Below are 27,717 nucleotides of genomic sequence, written 5' to 3'. Positions count from 1 at the left end.
AGGGGCTATTCTTATGTAATTACTGTTTTTCAGGATTTTCAACTTAGTCTTAATTATTTATCTCTTCATGTGAACTTTAAAACTAACTCATGGAACGCCCCCTCCCAAATTTTAGAAATACTCTTAAATGTAAAAGTTAATTAAAGTAGTGAAATAGCAAGAGGACCTCCAAGAGCTCACACCTCCATAAAAGCAAAGAAAAAACTGGCAAAAAATATATATATCTATCAGAAATATATATATGTGTATCAGAATATACATATACATGTATATATATGTATACACATATATATTGTGTGCATATATACATATATATAGTATACTATATATGTATGCATCTGATATATATGAAACAACCCAAAAAATGAAACAACCCAAACGTTCCTCGGTTGATGAATGGATAAACAAAATGTTGAATATCTGTACACACACATATTATTACACCACAAGAAGGAATAAAGTAGTGACATATGCAACAACATGGATGAATCTTAAAAACAACACCCTACACAAAAGAAGCCAGTCACAAAAGTCTATGTCTTATATGACTCCATCCATATAAAGTGTCCTGAATAGGCAAATCCTTAGAGGCAGAAAGTGGAAGGTGGCTGCGAGGGGCTGGGGGTTGAGGGATGGGAAACTGACTGCTACCAGGCACAGGATCTCTTTCCAGGCTGATGAAAGTTTTCCAGAATCCGATAACAGTGAAGGTTGCACAATTTTCTGGATCTACTAAAAACCACTTAATTCTACTCTTTAGAATGGTATGAGTTTTACGGTATGTGACTTATACCTCAATATTTAAGTTAATTAAAAGAAAATTCCAGCCATGGTGCACTCTGTGGTTAAGTTGTGGGGCTTCTTCCCCTGACTAGCTGTATGGCCCTGGCACCTAACCTCACTCACTATGTCTATCTCTTCATCCACCCGTCTCGTACGGTTGTGAGGATGAAGTGAGCCAAAATATGCAAAGTTCTTAGAATGGAATAAATAATAAGGGCTCAGTAAATGTACTGTTTTTGATAATAATATGTTTATTAGACATTACCTTTCTATTCAGGTACGAGTGGTCCCTTTGTACTCACTCAGGTCTTTTTTTGTACTCTCAGTACATTTTTAAGTTTCTTCACATAGATTTTGTACAGTTTTTGCTATGTTTCATCCCCAATTTTTTAAATCTCTTTTTGTGTGACTATAAATGGTATTTTCCACTTACCTCTACTAACTGGTTGTTTTACATATAGAAGAAAGCCTTCGATTTTTCTAATATTAATATGTTAATTTTGTTCCCAACCACATCCCAAATTCCTTACTATTTATAATAGTTTTTCAGTTTATTTTCCAAGATTTCCCAGGTATATCAGCATCTGCAAATAATGTTAGATTCCTGTCTTTAAAGGACCCTGGAAGCCTTTCTCTCTCTCTCTCTCTCTCTCCTCCTCCTCCTCCTCCTCCTCCTCAAAAAGGTGGGGAGCACTTGCGTGGCTCAGTTAAGCTTCCAACTCTAACTATTGATTTTGGCTCAGGTCATGATCTCAGGGTTGTGAGGTCAAGTCCCGCATCAGGCTCTGTGCTCAGTGCAGAGTCTGCTTGAAATTCTCTCCCTCTGGCCTTCTCCTGGCTTGTGCTCTTTCTCTCTCTCTTTCTCTAAAATAGATCAATAAAGTAAAAAAAAAAAAAAAAAGATTAAGATTTTCAGTGTAAAAGAAAAGGATACAAATATAAAATCAAAGAAAATGTAATGTTAAATTTGAATTGGAAATAGGAATATGAATTCATGACTTTTAATACGGACCCACTCAAAGACCTAGGAGTAATGACACACCAGTAGCAATAAGCACCAGGTCTTCATTTGTAAGTAGTCTTCTCCAAAGGAAGCAGGCCACCAAGGAGAAATAGCTCAATCCATGTCAGAGGCAGGAAAAGTACAAGGTGAGACATTTTGTGGTGTTGGAAAGTAAGGAAATAATCCAAGATTAAAAGGGGGGGATAGGGAGGGGCCCCCAGGTGGCTCAGTAAGTTAAGCGACTGACTCTTGCTTTTGGCTCAGGTCATGATCTCAGAGTCCTGGGATTGAGCCCCACATCAGGCACCGTGCTCAGTGTGGAGTCTGCTTGTCTCTCTCCCTCCTTTTCTCTCCCTATCCACCCCTGCACTCTCTCTCTCATAAATAAATAAAATCTTTAAAAATAAATAAGTAAATAATAAAAAGGGAGGATGGAGGTTGTCAAAATTACATAGGTGCCAACTGGGTATCAAATTTGTGACAAACTGGGTATCAAAAAGAATCATGACAACAGTTGATTGTAAACATCTGTAAACTGCTGGTAAAGGTTAACCTTTAATATCTCATTAGATTCCTGTAAAAATTAAATATGATTATGCAAGGAAAAGTGCCAGACACAGGATAGTTGCTAGATAATTTGTTTCTCTTTCCATTCACAACCTATGAAACCTTGAGGAATGGAAGGTGGCTTAAGTTCCTATAGGGAAAGGGTCCTGGAAGGCTACAGAAAGGCTATTTTTAAAATGGTGTTTGCGTCCCAGTGTGGCCTTGTCAGTGCCAACAATGCCCCCAAACTGGTCCTTACATGAAACCACAATTCCAAATCAAATTGTGTATCTGCCCTACCCCTAACTTCTGGACTTTTCAAGTCTAAGGCACAGGCTAATCCAAAAGAGTGTGTAATAATCAGAATAGGCTCACGGCTACAATAAACATCTCTAAAGTATCAGAGTTTTCAAAAAATAAAAGTTCATTTCTTGCTCATGCCACAGCGCAATGCTGTTCAGGAGAGGTGCTCTGCTCCACAATCATGCAGGACCCAGACTCTTCCAGGGCAACTTCCTCCTCTGATCTGCAGACAGAGAGAGTGTGGAGAAGTGTGTGCAGGTTTTCCCAAGGGCCAGGCCACAGGCTGGAAATTGAATATATTACTTCCACCCTCACTCCTCTACCCACCCACCCCACCCACCCACCACCAGCTGCAAGGGAGGCTGGGAAACATAGCCTCGCTGGATTTTCCAGCAGGAAAAGGAAAAGAGAGTTGGTGAAACAGCACATGCAATAGGCTCTGGAAAGCCAGGAGCCCTGGAGAACAAATAAAATCCTTCTGATCGGAATGACTATGCTGCTAGAAAGCTGGAAACATCTCAAAAAAAAAAAAAATTCAATGTAGAAAGTGATAAGAACAATGAAGAGAAAAGAAAAGAGAGTCAAATGGCCCAAGAGGTTGACGAACAGTGCCATGGAGGGTTGCTGGTGAGTCTCACTTTCAGATCGCACAAAAGCCCTAAGACTCAGTTTCCTTGGTTTGGGACACTTTGCTTTAATTCCCTCCTCCACTGCTAACAACGTTTTCATTCTTCTGTGTTTGTTCTGATACAGAGACTGATAAGTACTCTGTAAATACAAAGTTTTCTATCACTGCTAAGTAAATATTCATTTGGGGAGACTCTTATTGGAAAGGGTTAACTGAAATTGCAAATCCAAATTAAACTAAAGAAACAACCTTTAAAATTACACATCTTCCACAGGCCAACTCATATTTAACTAAGTCTTCTTCAAATATAAATGCTATTGCTAAGATTATCAAGCCTATTGAAGACTTTTCACTAAATGAAATTTTAGATTTCATTGTCAATCAAAATAAATTCAAACTCTATATATAAATACAAGGTTCTCATGCGTATATTTACTTGTTATGTGTAGTAACGACTCCTTCCTCTACCCATGTCCCCCTTCACCCACCACCCCATTGTTTTGCTTTTCTTTACAGCAAAACTCCTCCCAAGAGTTATCTATACTTGCCAACTCTTTGTCTTCTCCCCTTTCTTCCCTTTCCTACCATAGAAACTGATCTTGGTGAGACCACCAGAAATCTCTACACTTCCAGATCTGAGAGTCAATTTTCAGTTCTCTTCTTATTTAACAAGTTAATCACTCCATTCTTCTGGAAACACCTCCTTCTCTCAGCTCCTAGCACACCACTTTCTCTTGGTTCTTCTTCTACTTTACTGATTTCTTGTCATTTTCCTTTGCTGATTTCTCTTTATCTCCCTAGCCTCTAAATATTGAAGTACACCATTGCTCGGGACTCTTTTCTTTATTTACAATCCATTGTAGATGTGACCATACTAGCTTCATATCTTTAAAAATCATATCCAGAATGACAACTCCCAAATCTATGTCTCCAGACAGGATATCTGCAGTCCTTGAACTCAGACTTATATAGTCAATGTCCCCCTAGACGTCTAGTTTAAAGGATATCTCAAACTTAAAATATCCAAACCCAAACCCCTGATCCCCCATCCTTCCCCAAACCTGCACCTCTCTAATCTCAGTAAATGGCAAGTTCATTCTTCCAATTGCTCAGACTGAGGACCTTGAACCACAGTTGACTTCTCTCTCTCCTCTCTCCAGCTCTCTCTGTCTCTGTCTCTCTCTCATACTCCACATTAAATCTATTAACAGATCTTGTCAGCTCTACCCTCTAAATATTTCCAGGATTTGACTGCTTCTCTCCCAACTCTATCCAACAGAAAGGTAACAAGACAGAAAGATAACAAAGTTCCAAAACTTGGGAACTTAACAGCATACTCTAAATAATTTATGGTTCAAAGAGGAAGCTTCAAATGAAATCAAAAACTATATTGAACTCAATTAAAATGAAAATTACAATATTTTAAAATTTGTGGGACACAGCTAAATCAGTGCTGAGAGGGACGTTTGTTCCACTAAGTGCAACAATAGAAAATAGGAAAGGTTTCAAAGATCCCACCTTAAGAAACCAGGGGAGAAAAAAGAGCATAAAAATCCAAAGAAGGCAGAAGAATGGCAATAATAAAGATAAAAGCAGAAATTGTTGAAATCCAAAACATTAAAACTAACTAAAATGAATAAGACAAAGAGCTATTCTTTGAAAAGATCAATGGAATTAACATACCTCTGAAAGACTAATAAAGAAAAAGCAAAAAAAGAATAAGAGACACCATCAGGAATGAAACAGGGACTATTATTACAGAACCTGCAAACACAAGGATAATAAAGAAATACTAGGAACAACTCTACATGCACAAATTTGCCAATTTAGATAAAATGAACCAAATCCTTGAAAAACACAGCTATCATAGCTCACTTTAATGAACAGCCCTGTAACTATTGAGAAAAGCCCTGGAACTATTTAAGTCATAATTTTAAAACTCCCCCCTCAAAAAATCTCTAGGTCCAGATGACTTCACTGGAGAATTCTACAAATATTTAAAGAATTAACACCAATTTTACATAATCACTTCATTTTATAAAGCTAGTATTACCCTGATACAAAAACCAGACCAAGACAGTACAAACAAGACGCCAAACTACAGACCATTAATTCTCATAAATATGAACACAGAAATATTTAACAAGTTGTTAACAAACAGAATTCAGCCGTATATATAAACAATTATATAGCACTAGTAAGTAGGGTTTATTCCAGGGATGCAAGACTGGTTCAAAATTCAAAAACCAATCAATGAAATCAACCACATTAGCAAAATTAAAAAAGAAATATTGTGGTCATATCAGTCACTGTAAAACAAACAAACATTTGATGAATTTTAACACCTAGTAATGATAAAAATGCAGAAAATAAGAATACAGTAAATCTTCTTCCTGAACTTGATAAAGCATATCTACAGGTAACATTACACTGAATGGTCAATGACTGAATGCTTTCCCTCTGAGATCATGAACAAGACAAAGATGTCTAATCTCACCACTCTTACTCAACAAAGTGCTGAAAATTCTAGTCAGTGCAGTAAGACAAGAAAAAAAGAAGCAAACATAACAGAAGGGAAGAAACAATACTGTCCCTCTTTGCAAATGACATGATTGTCTCTATAGAAAAATCCCAAAGAATATACCAAAAATACCCCAACCTCCTAATAAGTGAATTCAGCAAGTTTGCAGGATACACCATGTTCAATTATATTTCTACATGCTTTTAATGAACATATGGACACTGAAATTAGAAATATAGAGTAACATTTACAATAGTTCAAAAATAAAATACTTAGGTGCAAATCCAAACAAATATGTACAGGACTTATATGGTGAAAACTACAAAGCATTAATGACAGAAATCAAAGATTTAAATAAATGGAAACATACTATGTTTATGGGTTGAAAGATTCACCATAGTTAAGATGTCAATTCTCCCCAAATTGATAATGAAATTCCTATTAAATTCTAACAAGATTTTTTTATAAATATAGACAACATAATTCAAAAATTTATATTGAAAAGCAAAAGAGTTTTGATAGCTAAAACTATTCTGAAAAGAAGAATAAAGTGGGAGGAATTTATCTACCAGATTTTAAGATCTATTATATAACTACATGAAACTGCAATGGTATTGGTGAAAGGCTATACACATAAATCAATGTAACAGAGAACACAGAAACACACCTAAACAAATAGGCCCAACTTATTTTTTATAAAGGTACAAAAGCAATTAAATGAACAAAACATAGCCTTCCAACCAGAAAATTCTCAGAATATAAGGCTAAGCAATGAGGTCTTAGGTTTGACACAAAAGCATCTCCCATAAGAGGAGAAAAATCATAAATTGGACTTTATCAAACCTTTTTAAACTTTTGCTCTTCATAAGAGCGAAAAAGGATGAAAAGGAAAGCTACATGATGGGAAAAATATTTGCAAACCACGTATTTTACAAAAGACTAGAATTTACAACACTAGAATTTAGAAGAACTCTCCAAACTCAACATTAAAAGCAAAAAAATTCAATTAGAAAGTGGGCAAAAAACACGATGAGTCACTTTACCTATAAGTACATAAAGATTTCAAAAATGCACATGAAACAATGTTCAACGTTGTTAGCCTTTAGGAAATACACATTAAAACCATAATAGATATTATTGCACACCTATCAGAATGGCTAAACTAAAAACTGACAACACCAAATATTGGCAAAGATATGAAAAAAATTGGATCTTTTTGTACATTGCTGGTGTGAATGTATAGCCACTCTATACAGTTTCTTCAAAACCTAAACCTGAATCTGCCATATTACCCAGAAATTGCTTTTCTGGGCATTTATCACAGAGAAATGAAAACATGTTTTCCAAAATTCATATACAAATGTTTATAGCAACTTTATTCATAACAATCAAAGACAGGAAACTCAGATGTCCTTCAATTTGTGGATTATTAAACAAGTACATCCATACCATGGAATACTACTCAGCAGTTACAGAAAGAATTAACAATACACATGAGAACCTCGATGAATCTCCAGATAGTTACACCAAGTGAAAAAGAAAAAGCTAATTTCAAAAGGTTACATGCTATATTCTGCCATTTATATGACATTGTTGAAGTCATAAAATATAAAAATGAAGAACAAATTAATGGTTGCCAGGGATTTAGGTGGTGGTGGGAATAGGAGGAAAAGTGAATGTTTAAACACTAGGAATCACCCTGGTGATGGAAGTGTTCTGTCTCTTGACTATACAAAAATGCCAATATTCTGGTTGTGATACTACAGTATAGTATTTGGAGATAACTGGAGTAAAGGTGACACAGGATATCTATGTATTATTTCTAACAATTACATGTGCATCTATAATTATCTTAATAAATACGTAATATCCTATGTATATATGCCATGATGAATGGTGGCTGACTTGGAGAATCAGTTTTTAACCATGGATGTCTATAGAGATACTTTCTTTGGTTTAAAAGACAGCCCTTAACTTCTGTTGGTCAGTGGCAGATATGGTTGAGTATTAAAGCTACCTTACCTACTAAATTAAACTCTTTTAGAGATTTATGAAAGCTCTCTGGAAGATTTTGATGCCACCAGTCATGCACTCACCCACAGATCAGTTCTAAGACCTCAGTTGTATGAAAGGTAACCCAGAACCTGGAATAATTCTTCAGGAAAAAAAATTACTCAGTAAATAAGTACTCAAGAAATATAAAAAGTACTCAGTAAATGAGTATAGATTACTTCAAGTTTTATCCATCATCTTTGTATTTGGTTGTTTCTATTTGGGTAACTGTGGCAAAGTGAAAATGGATGGTGGATACACCACTTCCAAAATACATGACTGTGTTCATTATTTTTTTATTACTGCACAATACACCACCCTAAAACTTAATGGTTAAAAACATCAACAAACATGTGTTTTCACTCATGACATTGTGGCAGGCTTCCCCCAGAACGAGCAATCTAAGATATAGGGCCAATAGTAGCTACCTTTTTGGACCTAGTCTCAAAACTCACATACCATCACTTTGCCACGTTGTATTGGTCAGAAGCAAGTCACAAATTCTGGCCCCCATTCAAGAAGATGGTAATTGGGTACCATATTTTCAAGGAAATTGTGTCAAAATAATTCATGGGCATATTTTTAAGCTACCACAATGACCTTGGTAACTTAACTCCTCCAAACCTCAGTTTTCCATTGATGAACAGAGGATAATAAGGATGCCACCCTCAGAAGGTAATTAAAAGGATTAAATGGTATAATTGAATATAACTGGTACATATTAGAACTTAACAACTCTTTCTTTCCCCAGCCAAGGGAATATATCCTTTATAAAGCTGAGGGCCAGCACAAGACCAACAGTGAAGCTGGTCTTTGTGCCCTAGTCATTGTGCCTGTTCACATCACATCTATGAGCCTCTCTCCTACTGATTCCCTTTTATCTCAGGTTCTCAAGATCCTGAGACTCACTCATTTCCAATTGGAAAAACAAATTGTAATCGACATATACAATTGGAAAAAAAATCCCACATGCCCTTCTAAAGAATCCAGGTTTGGTTTTTAGACATGTTAACCCAAAGATCTATTGCATCTGTTGTATTTGCCCCCAATACTCATTCTTCCTTCTTAGAGTACCTAGCTTGGATCAGCTTCCTATCCTAGCCTGTGAGAGGGTGCATCCTTGTCAGGCTCCTGGGCCAATCAAAACTGGGATAGCCTTATCACACTGGTTGTTTCAGAGATCAGCATGTGACCCAATAAACCCCAATAAGGTTTTGCTTACATTTTTTTGAGAACTGTTCTCCATGTATCCTGGGTCAAAGAGGATATAAGCTCTTAGATCCTACAGTTGTCTTGCCACCACTTATGGACAGCCTTTCTGAGAACAGAACCCGTAAAGGAAGAGCCAAGAGCTGGAGAGAGAAACTGAGTCCTAATGGGATCGTTGGAACCACTGCATCAATCTGGATCTGATGCAGCAATTGTTCAGTCATAAGAGTTAATAAATTCAGGTCCTAACTTCAGCATATTTGAATTGACTTCTCTGTCACTTGGAACTGAAAGAGTCCTGATTAAAGCACCACCACACTGTTCTCTTTTGAAATAAGCATCAAACTTTTCCAAATATAAAGCCAGAATTGGTGAGGGTTTTGGGTTGCATTTAATAATAAAATAGAGTTTCCCCCAAATTATTCTCTTTGGAACAGAACCCACCAAGAGGTTCTTTCCTTGTTGGAGCCTCTCTGTATACCAAAGGCATGGGGCCAACTGGTCCTCTGAGCCCTTGGCTCACTTTCCTCTGTCCTTCCCAAGAAATAACAAACACTGACAATGAATAGTCACTTGTCCGTATATACAAAGATGATACCTGTTATTGTAAATAATAGTTTTGGATATATCAGAGAGTGGGATGTGAAGGCCAAACGCAAAGACAACTAAACACAGAATGAGTCAGTAATACATCCCATCCAAGCTTACATTTTTTATGGACCTTGTGTAGTGTGTTGAATGGTGGCCCCCTAGAAAAGACATATCCATGCCCTAAATCCCTAGAATTTGTGAATATTACTTTATAGCAAAAGAGTGAATATTGTGTTATATGACAAAATATGTGCTTAATTAAGCTTTTTGAAATGATTTTATTTATTTATTTGAGAGAGAGAGAGAGAGAGAAAACAGAAGCAGAGGGAGAGGGAGAAGCAGACTTCCCGCTGAGCAGGGAGCCTGAGGTAGGACTTGATCCCGGGATTCTCAGATTATGATCTGAGCCCAAGGCAGATGTTTTAACAACTGAGCCACCCAGATGCCCCATAAATTAAGCATCTTGAGAAGAGGAGATTATCCTGGATGTACCCTAAATGCAATCACATTTATCCTCATATAAAAAAGGGCAGAAAAAGAGAAGACAGATACATAGACAAAAGGCAATGTGAAGACAGAGAACAGAGTTGTGACCACAAGCCAGGGAATGCTGACAGCCACCAGAAGATGGAAGAGGCAAGGAATGGATTTTCCTTTAGAGTTTATTCAGGGAGCATAGCCCTGCTGACACCATGATTTCAGACTTCTGGCCTCCAGAATGGTGAGAGAAAAAATTTACGTTATTCAAGCCACCCACTTTGTGGTATTCCCTGTAGCAGCTACAGGGAACACCTTGCTAGAGTACTATTAGGCCATTGAATTTAATTTCAGTTCAGACATTTGGTAGAGAAATACCAGTGAAGGTCGACAGACAGCTAATATTTATATAGTGCTTACTCTGTTCTTCGCACACATGAACTCATTTAATCCCTGGAGATAGCTATTATTATAGTTACCCGAGGAGATAGGTATTATTATAATTATCCCATTTTATACATTAGGAAACAGGCACAGTGAGGTTAAGCTAGCCCAAGGTCACACAGCTATGAAGCATCAGAGGTGGGATTTGGTGGAGCTAGCTCCACTAGGTGGAGCTAGTTCCAGAGTTTATGCTCTTGAGCACTCTGCTCTATAGCAGTTACTATGTGGAAAAAGAATCAGTCACATGGGCATTTGTGAGAACATCTGAGATTCTCACTTCTGGTTGCACTTTCAGATCACCCGAGGGGCTTTAGGAACACTATAAAGAAGAAGCACACTGAAGACAAATTATTCGGAATCTTCAGTATAGAATCTTGAACACCAGCAGTTCCCTCAGATGATGCTAATGTGCAGCCAGGACTAAAAAACACTGATACAATAACCTCCAGTTGCAGATTTAACTAATTTTTTCAAGTTGGCATCGACCAGATGTTTGGCTTCTCCAAAGGCTATGTCTACGCAGAGAAATTAGATTGCCAAACCTAGTAAAACGCCCAGTTCAATAAGACCACATTGTTTTTTCCTGCATGGAGTAGCTGACCATTTCCTATCAAGGGCTGCACCAGGGGAACAATTCGATGTGAGGTTTCCCCCTGGGATCCTGCAACTTCTTCTCATCTTGCTCCAACATCCTACAAGTGAGGATAGTCAGGTCCCATGGTCAACCCCCAGCAGATGTCATCTGGTTTGAATTGTCTAGTGGTCAAGATCCAGTAGATCCTTTTTAATTATGAAAAACATTGAGATGATTAGCTCATGAAAACCTAAAATACAGTAAGCCATTTTTAAGTTTTCTATATATGTGTTTTTATATCTTCATATTTATGTCCTGGTAGTTCTAGGAAACCCTGAAACTGCTCACTCACTCACTTCTCTTTCTTCCCGCTATTATGTCAATATAGAAGTTCAATCTGAACATATACTGAATTGCCAAACTTTTGAGGAACTTTGAGAGTTGCCTCTGAGTGATAGAAAGATAACCATTACTGCGGCACAACCTCTTACAAGAGACATATTACTACTGACCACTATTTATGCCCTCAAAGGTGAGAATCTGAGTATACAAAGAGAATCAGATCAAACTCTTGGTATGAGTAATTAATCGATTAATTCAAGTAACTAGTCTAACTTTTCTTTTTCTTTAAGTTGATAAATTTGAGGTGGATTTTGGCATTGTGTAGGCATGCCTGCTCAGCCACTCATGCTTACTGCTCATGACCAAATAAATAAATTGTAAATGGAAACATGGGGTGGTTTCCAGCTTGAAGCACAAAGTTCAGCAAGCCTATTATTGTAGGCTCAGGGCAAGACATGTTCACTGTTGGACACAAACACATCATTTCTGTAAGCGCAATTTTGCATCCTTTATTTGTCATTGTTTGCAAAAAGAAATTTCTCGTTTTCTAATTCCAGCTGTTCGGCTTCATACTGCAGCTTAGATTTATAGGGCTTCTCATGTGGTTTGCAAACTGTTTTATATAGCCATGTGGCAATGAGGCCTATATAGTGCCATCATTCTGAGAATCTCTGAGAGGTTTCTACCTTCTTTTAAATATTGTCCTGGGACTCAGTAGCCCTGATCAAAGGGCACAACTTTCAAAGATAGATCTGCCTCAGTGCATCTCCCTCCTACATCTTCATTCCATCGTTCATGCCGATGAAAAAAGAAAAAGCCTTTTCTGAGGTCTCTGTGGCAGAATTTACCATGTGAAAGTTTCAGATATGTCACTCGTAAGCATCTGCTGATATCTCCCACACTCTATTCTCCATCTTATACTTTTAAGGCCACCTTGCCAGCAATAGCTACATGGAGCCACACAACTCCTCTCCTACAAAAGAAACCACCAGGGATCCCTGGGTGGCGCAGCGGTTTGGCGCCTTCCTTTGGCCCAGGGTGCGATCCTGGAGACCCAGGATCGAATCCCATGTCGGGCTCCCGGTGCATGGAGCCTGCTTCTCCCTCTGCCTATGTCTCTGCCTCTCTCTCTCTCTCTCTCTCTCTCTGTGTGACTATCATAAATAAATAAAAAATTAAAACAAACAAACAAACAAAAGAAACCACCATTCTCCTATCATGCTGAGCTCTCCACAAGTTCAAGAATTTATAACATGGGACCTAAAGGTCATTGCACATTAAGCCTGAGAATGGTAAAAGCAATAGGGTCATAATGAAAAAAAGGAAACTGTTATGCACTGAATATTTGTGTCCCTCAAAATTTCATATCTTGAAATCTAACCTAAATCTAATACAATGTGATGATATTTGGAGGTGGGGCCTTTGGAGGTAATTAGGTAATAAAGGTTGAACTTTTGTGAACAGGATTAGTGCCCTTATAAAATGAGGCCAGAGAGCTAACTCACCCTATTCCCACCATGTGAGGATACAACAAGAAGTCAGCCACCTTCAACCCAGAAAAGAACTATCACCTAAACTGGACCTTGCTAGCACCATGATCTTAGACTTCCAGCTTCCAGAATTGTGAGAAATAAATTTCTGTTTTTGATCAGAAATTTGATCAGATCTGTTTTTAACCACCCCCAGGTTATGGTGTTTTGCTATAGCAACCTGAACTGAGACAGAAACACTCTGAACAAATTGGTGGAAAGTTTAGAAACACAAACCAATGAGCTTTGGTATAATAACACTGAGTGCAAGCAGAAGCCATTAAAACCAGCAAGTCAACAAGCACTGAAAATGATCAAATTAGCAAAGATAAATGTTAAACCCCATTGGAAGGACTTCTGCTTCCAGTCAAGATGAAGTGACAAGGATTAGACTTACCCTCCAGGCTGAATAACAAAAATACAAAACAACAAGACAAATTATATGAAATAATGATTTACAAAACGTTGAACATCAGGCAATGAAAGACAGGGATCCCTGAGAGACACACACAAAGATGATGTGAGCCTTATAATTGATCCAGGTTATTTCTTCGAGAGAATTTTCCTTCTCTGAGAAGGGAATCTCAGACAGAGGTTTGAAGACTTGCTGCACTGAGGAAACACAACTGAGATTCCAGATCAATACATCTAGAAGTCGCAGGACAAAGTAATGAAGATGCAAGAGATACAAAGAGACCTGCAGAGAATATTTAAGTATTCAGCAAAGCCTTAATTAACATACTTATGTAAGGAAATGATCACTCAAAAGGACTAAAGGGAACAATGCCCAGTGCTCACACATGATCAACCAGACAGACAGAGAAAGTCATAATACATGGAACATTGGGTAGAGTGTTCATAAAGGCCTTACCTCAGAGGAGAGAATTAATTAGCCTTGTCACTAGCACTCTTCTAGAACCACTGAAAAAAAATTAGATCAAGACCTGAAAGGATCAAATTATTTCCAAGTAATTCAACTGCATCCCAGAGTAGAGCTCAAGAATATTTATAGGAATACAAAAGTATTTAACACCCAAGAAGCTACATCTGACCATCCAATCAAAGACTGAAGACTGCCAGGTATGCAAAGACACAGGAAAACACCCATATTTTGAAGAATAATCAATCAAAACTGACATAGAAATGACTCAGATGTTAGAATTAGCAGACAATGACATTAAAATAGCTATTATAATCATCCCAGTTATGGAATGAATAAGTCATGGGGATAAAAGGTATATAGTCAATGGTATTGTAAAGCATTGTATGGTGACAGATGGTAGCTGCACTATGGTGAGCACAGCATAATGTATAAACTGGTTAAATCACTATGTTGTACACCTGAAACTAATATAACATTGTATGCCAACTGTACTTCAATTTTAAAAAAAAACAGCTATTATAACTGCATTCCACATGTTCACAAGATTAAGTAGAAGCATAGAAGATAGCAGAAAGATGAAAATCACACTTCTAGTGATTAAAACTACCATGTCTGAGTTGAAAATATCCCAGATGGGATTAAGAAGATAAGACAACGCAAAAGAAGAGACTATGAATTGAAGACATACCAATGGAAACTACTCAAAATGAAATAACTGAAAAAAAAAAAAGAATAAAAAAAAAAAGAAAGGAGTATCAGTGAGCTCTGGGATGGTTTTATACATGCATAGGTCTCATAGATATGTAATTGCAGTTTCTGAGCAACAGGAGAGAGAAGCAGGGAGATGAAGAATAATGCATAAAAATGGTCCAAATTTGATGAAAACCTTGTCTATGGATTTAAGGAGTTTAAAGAAACCGAACATTAAGTCATGAAGAAAACTACACCAAAGAATTTAATTGCTCTAAACCAATGATAAGGAGAAAACAATAAATGTAGACAGAGATAAAAAGACACAGGTATAGAGGAACAAAGATATGAAGGACAGCCAATTTCTTTTCATAAGATTGCAAGCAAGATGAGAAAGGAGTAACATCTTTAAAGTACTGAAAGAACAGCTGTCATTCTAGAATGCTATATCCTAGAAATATATATCTTCAGAAAAAAAAGGAGACATAAAGATATTTTCAAATATTCAATCTAAAAGAACTGTTCTAAAAGAAATAAAGTTCTTTAGGTGAAATAAAAAATAATCCCAGATATAAATATGGACCTATCCCCAAAAGTGAAGAACATCAGAAGTGGCAACTACGCAGGTAAATATATAAGTTTTTTATTATTTAAATCCCTTTAAAAGATAACTGACTACTTAAAAAATAATAGCAATATGGTGGAGCTCTTTAAAGCATGTATATAAGTAAAACAAATAATGACAATCACATACATTTCAAGAGAAAAAAATGGAAGTATTTATTTCATATTCTTATACTGTACATGAAGTGGTATAATAATACTTGAAGACAGGATGCCTGGGTGGCTCAGTTGCTTAAGTATCTGCCTTCAGCTCTCAGGTTATGATCCCAGAGTCCCACATCAAGCTCCGCACCAGGAGCCTGCTTCTTCCTCTGCCTATGTCTCTGCCTCTCTCTGTGTGTCTCTCATGAATAAATAAATAAATAAATATTAAAAAAAAGAAATTCATAGCAATAAATGCCTATATTAGAAAAAGGAGGTCTCAATCTGCCTTAAGAAACTAGAAAAAGGAGAACAATTAAACCCAAAGCAGAAGGAAGCTAAATATAAATATCAAAACAGCAAACAAATGAAAAAACAGAAAAGTTAACATAGAAACTCAATGAAACTAAAATCTGGTTTTTTGAGAAGATTAATAAAACTGATAAAGCTCTAACTAGAAGATGGGGAGGTAGTGAGGAGACATAAATTACTATTATTAAGAATGAGAGTGGTGACATCCCTCTAGATTCTACAGATATTAAAAGGATATTTGTGTGTTGACAATTTGCCAAGTAACATGATTACATTCTAAGGGATCTTCAACATCCTAACTCAAAGTATCATTAGGAGAGGTGACAATGTCAGGAGCTAGTGATGTCATAGTGGCTCAGTAAAACAGAATTTACACATAAATGGTGACTTTCCTCAAAGCAGTGCCTACTTGTAGGAGTGTCTTGATCTCTATGGACATTTAATTCCCTGGTCAGTTTGGAAGGTACTTCTTAAAATCTTATAATATCAGTCTTACTTCTTCTATTAAGTTTAGTAGGACTTAAACCACTAAACACTGAAAATATTATAAGAAAAATGCAAATGCAGGGTGCCTGGGTGGCTCAGTTGGATGACATCTGACTCTTTATTTCAGTTCAGGTCATGATCTCTGCTCAGGTCATGATTTCACGGTAATGAGGTCAAGTGAGGAGTTGCTTGAGATTCTTTCTCCCTCTGCCTCTCCCCCCACTCTCTCTCTCTCTAATAAATAAATAAATCCTTTAAAAAAAGAAAAAATGCAAACCTGAAGTATCAGCTATTTACATCATTTTGTACTCCAATCCTTATCAATTTTAATTCATATATGTTGATGTAGATTTTTCAGAATGCAGGTCTATTTTTTTTTTACTAAATGAGTTATATATTTATTTTCATCGTGTAATCCAAAAACTAATATTTTTAAGTATACATGATATTCAATCCTATTGATTATAATCAGCACTCAATTATAGAGCATTTAAGTAAATTTTAGTGTTTCACAGTTGTGAATAGTAACACCGTAACTTTATATAAATCGATTTCTTTCTTTTCAATTATGTCCCTTCAATATTTCCCCTAAATGAAATTCCTGGGGGGGAAAAACACACAAAAAAATGAAAAAAAGTGAACAGTTTTTCAGCTATTATTAAACATTGTCAGATTAGCCTCACAGAAACTTAGAGCAATTCTCAGGGTCACACATATATATAATTTTCTCATGGGTCCATCTACAGTTTTTTTAAAAATCTTTATTGAGGTATAATTAAGAACCAACTGCACATATTTAAAGTATGTAATCTGATAAATTCAGAAACTATCATGATATCACATCCTAAACGCATCCATCACCACCAAAAGTTTGCTCATACCCTTGCTCATAATCCCACCTCCTATCCCTCTTTTTTCCCTAGGAAACCACTGATACTTTATATACTCTAGATTAGTTTCAATCTCATAGAATTTTATACGTATGGACTCATAAGACACTTTTTTTCGCTTGGTTTCTTTTACCCAGAATAATTATTTTGCATTTCATCCCATGTTGTAGCTCTTAGCAAATAGTTCATTCCTTTTATTTTTATTGTGAGTAGTCTATTTTATGGATACAACACAGTTTATTTGCTTTTTCGCCGGTTGATGGACATGTGGGTTGTTTCCAGGTTTTGGCTACCACAACTAAAGTTGCTACAAATATTTGCATACAAATCTTTGTATAAATATGTGCTTTAAAAAAATATGTGCTTTTATTTTTATTGGGAAAATAGCTAGCAATGGAATGGCTAGGTCATATGGTAGGTTTATGTTTAGCTTCTTAAAAGACTGCCAAAATGTTACTCAAAATGACTGCTGTTGTAATTCCCATCAACAATGTAGATGAATTAGTATGGTCAGTCTTTTTAGTTTTTAGCCATTCTAGTGGATGCATAGTGGTATCCCATTTTGCTTTAACTTACGTTTCCCTACCAACTAATGATGTTGAGCATCTTTTCATGTTTTTTTTTTAAAGATTGTTATTTATTTATTTATTTATTTATTTATTTATTTATTTATTTATTATAGAGAGAGAGAGGAAGGGAGGGAGGGAGGCAGAGACACAGGCAGAGGGAGAAGCAGGCTCCATGCAGGGAGCCTGACATGGGACTCGATCCTGGGTCCCCAGGATCAGGCCCTGGGCTGAAGGTGGCGCTAAACCACTTAGCCACCCGGGCTGCCCATCTTTTCATGTTTTTATTTGCCTTTATGTTTTCTTTAGCAAAGTATCTGCTCATATCACACGATGCAAATGCAATTCGTTAAGGAAAGAACAGTATTTTCAATGAATGATGCCGAAACAATTGGATACACATACACAAAGAAAGAACTTTGATTCATACTTCTTACATTAACAAAAAAAAAAAAAAAAATTTAACTCAGGGCACCTGGGTGGCTCAGTTGGTTAGGCATCGAACTCTTGATTTCAGCTCAGGTCATGATCTCAGGATTGTGAGATTGAGCCCCACATCAGGCTCAGCACTCGGCACGGAGCCTGCTTAAGATTCTCTCCCTTTCCCTTTGCCCCTCCTCCATCTAAAAAAATTAACTCTAGGGATCCCTGGGTGGAGCAGTGGTTTGGCACCTGCCTTTGGCCCAGGGCGCGATCCTGGAGACCCGGGATTGAATCCCACGTCGGGTTCCCGGTGCATGGAGCCTGCTTCTCCCTCTGCCTATGTCTCTGCCTCTCTCTCTCTCTCTCTCTCTCTGTGTGTGACTATCATAAATAAATAAAAATTTAAAAAAAATAATAAAAATTTAAAAAAATTAAAAAATTAACTCTAGATGGATCATATACTTAAATGTAAAACCCTAAACTATAAACCTTTTATAAGGAAACATAAGAGAAAACTCTGTGACCTGAGATTAGGCAAAAATTGCTTAGCTCTGACATTAAAAGCACACACACACACACACACACACACACACAAAACAGAAAAATTGGATGGCATTTAAATTTTAAACTTCTGATTTCCAAAAGACATGGTCAAGAGAATGAAAAATAAAAGCTACACAGACTGGGAGAAAATACTTGCAAAGCATGTATCTGGTAAAAGATTTGTATCTGGAATATATAAGGAACTTTCAAAACTTGATAATGTGAAAGAAAGGACCCAATACTCTAATATTTAGATTTATCAGATTTGGGCAAGTAAAGAACATTTACTGGGAGACTGAGGGAGGCCTTATACTGTTGTTACAGAGAGCAGACAGGGGCAGGAGACAGAAATAGACACCAAACACAGAAAAGGATCAAGGGATGTTTCATAGTCAGATAGGAAAAAATGTCAAAAGCTTGTTGCCTGTTTTCTTCACAGCAACTTCTAGGATCAGCCTTGACAACATGGCCCAAGTATAATAGAAGGGTTTTGAAAAGAGCTTGGAGCCTGATTAAGGTTTGGATAGTAGAACTAGATATTATGGCATATATTCAAATGATATTTGGTATCAAAAAGAAGAGAGGCATTCCAAGTCAGAGTATATGAAGCCCTGGGCAATTTTAAGTCATAGATCCTCAGGTCCCTTTTCCTGACTGAGCATCACCTTCTCACCCACAGATCTGGGAAGAGACCATCCTTTGCAGGACCAGCTCAGGTGCGTGCCCATCACTCCCACTCACCCTCACCAGTGACTGCAATCAGATGGAGCGCAGTCATTTGCGAAATAGCATTAATGATAGTGATTGTCTCAAAGACAAAATGAGATAACCAATGTAAATCATGTAACATAATTCCTGGAACACCCAGAGCTCAATAAATATTGGTTCCCCCTTCCATTTCCCTCATCTCTAACCAAATGGAAGGCAAATTGCACTGCTGGCCCCAGTTCATAGGGTTTTTAAATTTAGAGCTCCTAGGCTGAGCTCTTATTAAAGGATCCTGGGTTAAGCACGGAGACTTTTTAAACAACTTGATTCCAGATTTTGATGGCCTCATTGCCATATGTGGCAGGGAGTGAAAAAGCAGAATGAGAGGTGCTGCAGGCTCCAGAACCAAGTTGCCAGGCTCTGGCAAAAATCAATAGGTAGACAACTTTTCTATTCTATCTAGAAACAGAAAAGCATTCATGACCACCCCCCACCCCCCACGCTGGCTGAGGGCCCATCAATGAGATTATCCCTCCTGGCCTTTCCACTGTCCCTCGCTTACTCCTTCTTAGCGAAAAAGTGAATTGCCTGCTTGGTGAACTTAAAAGCAGCACCTCTCCAGAGGTGTGTACAGCTCAGCCCATCTCTCACTCTAATGTCTTTTCAGAACAGGCTCCACTGGGAAAAGCCTGTGGTTGTTCAGCTGTGAGCATTGCTGGATATTTTTTGAGGTACAGTGTTAGCAGGCCCACATGATCTAAAATGCAAGCCATATTGCCCCAAATCAGCTTTAATTAACTCTAATAAGGGTGGTCATTTTTGCTTAATTCCTAGGTTTATCTCCCAGTTGGTTCTGAACTTGGGTGGGGGAGAGAACCCTCTATTCTGTGCAAACTCAAGCACAAACACCAGAGACAGCACATTCAGTGGCATGACTGGGTCTCCCCTAGGTCTCCCTCAATTTGCATTTTCCCACCTGCTCTAGGCCTCTCAGACTGACATCACCACCACCCACTTTCACACCAGAAAGAATGATAGACACATGGGATACCTGGGTGGCTCAGCGGTCACGTGTCTGCCTTCGGCTCAGGTCTTGATCTCAGGATCCTGGGATCAAGTCCCGCATCAGGCTCCTCGCAGAGAGTCTGCTTCTCCCTCTGCCTATGTCTCTGTCTCTCTCTGTCTCTCATGAATAAAGGAATTTTTAAAAAATGATAGACATATACGACTCTTTCTTGCATTCCTTCCAGAGGGCAAGCACCAGATGTAGTATTTCTGTGTCTCTCACAAGACCTAGCATGGTTCTGAGCATGTGGAGCTCTGATAAAGAATCAGAACACTGGGTTCAAGCCACACTTCACCCCTTCCTAGCCATGTGATTTTATATACATTACTTAACCAATTTGGATCACTGTTTGCTCATTGTATATGTTCTTTTTAAGTGACATTACGTTAGAATGAGCTTTTCTTCAATGTGGCAAAAATGAAACAGTCAAGATCTTTAAAGCTGGTTTACATTTTTGGCAAACAGCTCTGCATTTTTCAGATGTGCTTATGATGTCATCTCATTTAAAATGTAAACCCCAAGACTCCTACTATTTCCCACAAGTGTTCAGATAAAGGACTTGGAACCTAGGAATTCTTAGAAAAAGATATTACTACCAAATTCCTATTTAAATGTACCAGAAATGTTCTAAAATTTGCCCACTGCTTTGCTACAGGATTTAACAAAATTTAATCATAGTATTACCAGGAATACAATCAATTAACTGATTGTAAAGCTATGCCATTCATGGTTTTCTTAAGGAGGAGCTGGCAAGAACTGGGGCCCACAGGCCAAATACTGCCCACTCCTTGGTTTTGTAAATAAAGTTTTATTGGTACACAACCACACTCATTTGTGTACATATTATCTGTGGCTACTTTCACGCTACAACAGCAGCATACAATAGTTATAACAGAAACTGTATGCTTGTGAAGCCTAAAAGAGTTACAATCTGGCTTTTCTACAGAAAAAGTTTGCTAACCCTCATTCTAAAGAATCTTACTTTAAATGAAAAAAATATATATATATATATATGTGCGTGTGTGTGTATACATAAAAATCCCCCCAAATCTATATATATAGATTTTATGTATATGTACATATATACATTTTAAATATATACACACGTTTAAATATATATATGTGTGTGTGTGTGTGTGTGTGTGTATATATATATATATATATATATATATATATATATATATATATATAAAGTCCCCACCAAAAAAATCTTTCAGCTAATCTTACTTGATCAAATTATGTCTCAGGAATGTCCTTAACACATGATTAAGTGACTACAAGAATATGGCTTGCCCTGCATGGGCCTTTCTTCTCAATCTGCAAGAGAAGAAATTTGTCTAGGTGGTTTCCAGTGTGGGCATCAATCAATACTCTGACTCTCAGTCAATGAGTAATTTCCTTCATGAGGTTTTTGGAGAGTTTTCTTGAGTTTTTATTATTTTGTTTTATATTTAAAGACACATTTCTCAGGCACCTGGGTGGCTCAGTCAGGTAAGTGTCTGCTTTGAGCTCTGGTTGTGATCTTGGAGTCCTGGGATCAAGCCTCACACATGCTCCCTGCTCAGCTGGGAGCCTGGTTCCTTCTTCCTCTGTCCCCTGCCCCCCACCTCATGCTCCCTCTCTGCCTCTCTCTCTCTCAAATAAATAACTAAAATCTTTTTTTAAAAAAGACATATTTCTCTTTTTTTTTAATTGAAATGTTGACACACTATGTTACATTAGTTTCAGGTGTACAACATTGTGCTTTGACTACTTTATATATTATGCTATGTTCATCACTAGTAGAGCTACAGTCTGTCACCATACAACACTATTATAATACCACTGACTGTATTCCATGTGTTGTACCTCTCATCCCAGTGACTCATTCATTCCATTACTGAAAGCCTGTATTTCCCATTCCCCTTCACTCATTTTGCTCATTCTCCACCCCCCTCTTCTTGGGCAGTCATCAGTTTGTTTCCTTCATGAGGTTTGATTACTTCTGAATATTTGAGACATCTGCATCTCTTACGAGATTGGAGAAGTATTGGCAAGGTTCATCAGGAGACTAAAATTCCAGCCTCCTCTGCTGCTCATTGACTAAACCTCTTGGTGCTTTACTTCTATAAAATGAGGATGCTGGACAGATGAGGATGAAGTTTCCTTAAAGCAAATAATTATGGTCAGGTGTGTGTAGTGCATCATAGAAGGCCACACTGGCTGCTATGAAAACCCAAGGAATGGTACCACACCTGGATTTACAGGGAAGGGACTCAGAGAAGGCTTCTTAGAGGAAGCAATCCTGATTTGAGTTTTGAAGAACAGGAAAGAATTCATGCTGTTGGAAGAATGAACTGACAAGTAAAGCAAAAATGCATCTTATAGAAGCCATCATTTTATTTGGATAACTAGGAAATGTCATCTGTTTCAACATCTAAGCCTCAGGAATGATCGAAGTTCAAACAGACTCTAATGAGTCTGTTACACCTTGTTTCTGGATACTCATCATGAAAAGTCACTCTGCAAGCAACTTTTCACAATGTAGTCCTCTTTTTTGTGAAAAGATATTTCTTTTCCTTCTTCAGCTAAATATCAAATCTTGAAAAAGATATCAACTGCCACAGACATAGGTGGTATGATGATCATTGCATGGGATACAAAGGCTTCTTGGGAAAATGAAGATCAATCAGAGAGTATGAGCAAAGAAAGGATCATTCCAGGGCTATAGACAAGGTCAACGAAAGATAACTGACTTCACACAATTTTGGCAGTGGATTAGACAATATGCTTACACAGCAATCATTTTCATGTGGCTAGACCATCCAAACATTCACAACAATAGATTCTGAAAGGAGGAGAATTATCTCAGTTGACCTAGCCATGCAATCTCAGCAGTGATTTCTAAGTAGTCACTGGCTCTCCCACAATCCTCATCACCTGCACCAATGTCAGAGGTAGAACTCATTCATGCATTCAACAAATTTAGTGAGTACCAACTATGTAATACCAGCACTTTTCTATACACTAGGGACATAGTCATGAACAGATGAGACAAAAACCCTTGCCCTTGTGGAAGTTAAATTCTAGTGTGTGATTTTTGGATGGAGAAACGTACAAAGAGTTTTAACTTCTAACCAAAAAGACGTATTGCTGTTCTGCACAGTCCTAAAGGAACATTTTGTAAAAGAGTCCACGCTACCCGTGAGCCAGCCTTCCTCCTGATCCCTTGTCCCTTCATCTCAGTCTCTGTGTCACTGCAATTTACAGAATACAGTAAAGTCAAGGCAGTCTGATGCTTTTTTCTTAACGCACCCTCATTATCAAGCCACATGACTCCTAAAGCCTCAAAACAAAAATGTTCATAGGCTTTGAACCACTTCTGGAAATCTTGGCTGAGAAAACACACCCAGCTTCTGAAAAGAATTCAGGTTGCAAAAATGTGCATCACTTTAAACTACCTTCCCTCCTGCAAAATAATGGGGTGGATTAAATGCCCAACTATAAATTAATGGATAGGTAAATTATTGCTTTTACATAAGATGACATCACATGCAGCCATTAAGATTATATTTACAAAGATCCTATGATAATGTGGGAAAACACTTATTATAAAATATTAAGTAACCAAGCAGAACAAAACTATATATCTTCAATACAACAAGCATGTGTAAAAATCAACTAAGAAAAATAAAAGCCTTGATGGAAATGTTCCAAAACATTAACTATTGATGTACTTAGGTGTTGAAATTATGGGTGTTTTCTACTTTTTTTGTATTTTCCTTTTGTTCTTTAGTGAATATTTCTTATCATCAGAATTTTAAAAATAATAATTCAAGTATAGAACAGCTTATCATGGTAGCTAAGAGCCTGAGATCTGATTCAGACTCCCTGTATCTGAACTATGTGTGGCTCCTCAAATTACTGTGAGACCTTGGGCAAATTATTTAAACTTTTCTCCTCCTTAGTTTTTCACCTGCAAAATGGAGGTGAAAATAGTGCCTCTCTACACAGGTTGGTGTGAGGATTAGTAGATAATTCATGAAGAGTGCTCAGCAGAGTATAACATCTCATAAGCACTCTAAATAACAGATTCAAGACTCCAATGGCCTCAAAGAAAGAGCTCACACAAGAGAGAAGGTGGACACACATTACATTTTCACATCAGGAACAACTAACCCAGAGCTGTGTTTTCAGTGGATAATTCTCCCTCAGTCAGAATCAATCCCCAAATCCTTGACGTATAGTTTAAATTTTCTCTTGAAGAAGATGGACAGTATGTCCATACTTATTTTGTGGGTAATTACTTCCTTGGTCTTTGTTTCTTTTTTAATGTACTGGTCATCATTTATTGTGCACAGTAACTTTTATTTTCAAAAAAAAGTCTGAAAATAAAAATAAATAAAAACAAAATTAAATTAAAAATTAAAAAACAAGTCTGAAATTATGTTAATAGGACTATCAGAAAATACTAATCATTACTTTAAGATGAAATGACCTCATAAAAATACTGTTTATGGTGCTGACAGTTGTTAATTTCAAGATAAAAGCAATTGTCTGATTGAATCATATTTTTTGTCAAATGTTGGTTCCAAAAACAGTGAAGTGAAAAGCTAGCCTCTTAACTCCTGCACTCAACGTCCTTTTTTTTTCTGTACAAATTAAACCATTTAAATATGAGTAAGATAATGTGGTTGTTCATTAAACCTGCACCTTGTCCACAACAGACTTTTAGTAAATATTTGCCGAAAGGACACCCATTTCTGAAATTTTAGTTCTTATGGCTAATCTTATGGCTAATACTCATCTTTTTAAAAGAATGAGAACTCAGTTCAGATTGCATAAATGTTCCTTGTCTGAGGAAAGCATCTGCATCCTACAGACCAACTGGAAAGCCAAGGCTCTGGGTGAAAGCAGTAACCTCTGCCTCTAGACTTCTTCCAGCCTACTGCTACCTACAGGTGCAGGTCCTGGGCCTGAGCCGTGGCCTCCAGCCCAGCCATCTCTGCTGCAGACAGGCTGCCCCACAGCTCATTCTCCTGCCTAAAGGGCATTTGTGCAACTCAGAGTTTTTCCATAAACTGACCTTTGTATTATTAGAGCCTTTAGGAGATTTTTGTTAGAAACCAGAGACCTCCCTTCAGCCCCTAAACAAGTTTTTCCCTCTATTCCAACTACCTTTCTAACTTAGTAAATTTGTGGATGGCTTCACCCCCTTTACTATCCTACCTTCTTAGTTCTATGTTAGCTTTACATCTCAGCAATAGTGAAATGTGCACCGGCCCAATAAAATAATGAAATAACAAAACAAACCAAAAAAAGATCGCAGAAATATTAAATCCTGACCGATAAAAGAGATCCAGAGGATAAGACAGGTTAAAATGCGTTTCTTTACAACTCCTCGTCTCGAAATGAGGCATCCTTATGAAAAAAAAAAAAAAAAGAGTTGTGCCTTTCAGCTTCCCGCATTCTTTACCCTAATTTCCAATCTAGACTTCCTTGATCTTTGACCCTAGAAATTCTCAATTCAAAAATAAGGCCGTGCGTCTGGTCGTTCTTGGTTTGGTTTGGCAACTTCCCCGTCGTGGAGTCTTCTCGCGCGGAGCTTGTCTGCGTAACGCGGAGGGAACGTCCTGCGCGGCGGAGAGCCCCGGGGGAGACCCAACCTCGCGGGGCGCCGGCTGCATCGTCTCCAGGAAGCCCCTCGCCCCGCTCAGCCCCGGCTTCTGGGTCTCGCAAGCGGGCACGCCAAACGCGGAGCTCGCAAGGGGACAGTGGCCGCTGGGGACCACGGAGAGGGAAGGAGTGTGCGCGCCGGGCACCTTGCTCGGGGCTCCCCCTCCCCGCCCCCGGGGTCCGCAGGCCTTCTCCAGGCTCTCCTTATAGACCAGGAGGCAAAATCGCCCCCAATTTTGGGATTCCTAACTCGGAAGACCGTTTGGGCCGCGCAGCACCGCGACTCTTCCTCGCCTGCGTCCCGGGGAGCTGTCCAGGTAGAGGGGCGGGTGGCGCTCTCGCTGCGGCCGGCGGGCCCCCATCGCATCCCCCCTCGCACCGGCCCAGGCCCGCGAACACCCAGTCGGCCGCCCTCGGGGCCGGGTTTCCTTCGGGAGATGCGGCCCGGTAGACTCCCTCCGGATCCCAGCCGCAGCCCGCCCCCGCCCCCGCCCCCGCCCCCGCCCCGCCAAGGAGAGGTGTCGGAAGCTGGAGCGGGGAGAGGGGCCGAGGCGCCCGGGGCGACGGCGGCCCGCGCGGCTGCGGAGGGAGCAGTCGGCGCCAGCGGCTCGAGCTCCCGCCCCGCCGCAGCCGGCGGATCTGCCCCGCGACGGCTGCTCGCTCCTGGACGCCGAGCGCCGGGCCGCCGCCGCGCCCGCAGGGGGCAACCGCTACCTGTGGAAGTAATGCGCGCAGAAGAGGCCCAGGAGCACCGTCGCAGGCTGGCCGAGGAGAGCGCGCGGCTGCCGGGCGAGGATCCCCGCGGGCACCGCGAAGGAGGGCAGCTCCTGCAGCAACCAGGCGGCGCGCGCGGGCAGGCGGGGGGCGGCGGGCGTCAGGCCCTCCGAGTACTTCCCGTAGCCCGAGGGCTTGGCCAGGTACAGGAACAGTGCCCCCATGGCCGCCAAAGCGGCGCTGCCTGCCAGCACCGGGCTCTGCTGGCAGCGAATGGGCATCGCGCCGCGCTCCCCGCCGGTGCCGGTGCCGGTGCCGGTGCAGGTGCAGGTGCCGGTGCCGGTGCCGCCGCCCGCGCACAGGCGAGCGCGGTCTTCACGGCCCCTTTATGGGGCGCTAGACGCCACCCTGCGTCCGCCCCTTCGGCCTTGGCTCCCGCCCTTCCATCCTGCCCGCGGCCCCGCGCGGCCAGCCCTCGCTCGGCTCAGCGTCGATGCCCCTGTCGCAGCGCTGGCGCCAGGGCAGGACCGAGCGTCCTGGGGGCCCCCGCCGGCGCGCCCACCTCGCCACCGCCTTGCGCCGGCGCCCCCTTGAGCTGCCCCTCGAAGACCCGCTCCTCACCCCTCGCCCCCTGCGGCTGCAGCTCCTAGGACTAGGAACTCAGGAGAGAAAGCCACGGGGCGATTGAGCCCTGGGCCGCTGTCTGTGCCGCCGCCCCGCAGCCTCCAGGTCCCCTCCGAGCCCTCCCTGCCCCCCGCTCCCACCCGACCCCGGGCTCGGCCTGCAGCGCCGAGGGGCTGCCCAGGGGCTCGGTGCTCCTTCGCCACGCTCAGTCGGTGGCTCCTCTGCCCCATCCTCCGCGGTCGGCCTCTGTCGTGCTGGGTGCGCCCTGGGCCGCCCGCCTCCGTCCACGAGGCGCGTCCCCAGCGCGGGGGCACCAGCCAAGCTTGCGGCCCCGAGTAGTGAGGCGTCGGTCCGCCCTGGCCTCCCCGCCGCCCCCGGATCCCTGCAGCC

General features: G+C 39.8%; 1 protein-coding gene and 1 long non-coding RNA gene across 3 annotated transcripts in view; one reads left to right on the top strand and one right to left on the bottom strand.

Moving 5' to 3' along the window:
• Positions 1–27,075, bottom strand: part of SRD5A2 (steroid 5 alpha-reductase 2) — a 39,526-nt gene extending 12,451 nt beyond the window's left edge. For both annotated transcript variants that reach the window (XM_077843684.1, XM_077843683.1), the window contains exon 1: positions 26,704–27,075. In XM_077843684.1, the coding sequence (XP_077699810.1) occupies positions 26,704–26,984 (281 nt within the window). In that variant the 5' untranslated portion in view covers positions 26,985–27,075. The remainder of the gene's footprint in view (positions 1–26,703) is intronic.
• Positions 13,871–20,493, top strand: LOC144281008 (uncharacterized). The gene is made up of 3 exons (XR_013349473.1): positions 13,871–15,201; positions 19,240–19,276; positions 20,254–20,493. It is a non-coding gene; the product is annotated as an uncharacterized LOC144281008 (long non-coding RNA).
• Positions 27,076–27,717: the final 642 nt, after the last annotated feature.

The sequence above is a fragment of the Canis aureus genome, chromosome 12 (assembly GCF_053574225.1).
Source record: "Canis aureus isolate CA01 chromosome 12, VMU_Caureus_v.1.0, whole genome shotgun sequence".
Classification (NCBI taxonomy): domain Eukaryota; kingdom Metazoa; phylum Chordata; class Mammalia; order Carnivora; family Canidae; genus Canis; species Canis aureus.
The sequence above is the reverse complement of the archived record's forward strand: the minus strand, read 5'-3'. Positions and strand labels throughout refer to the sequence as shown.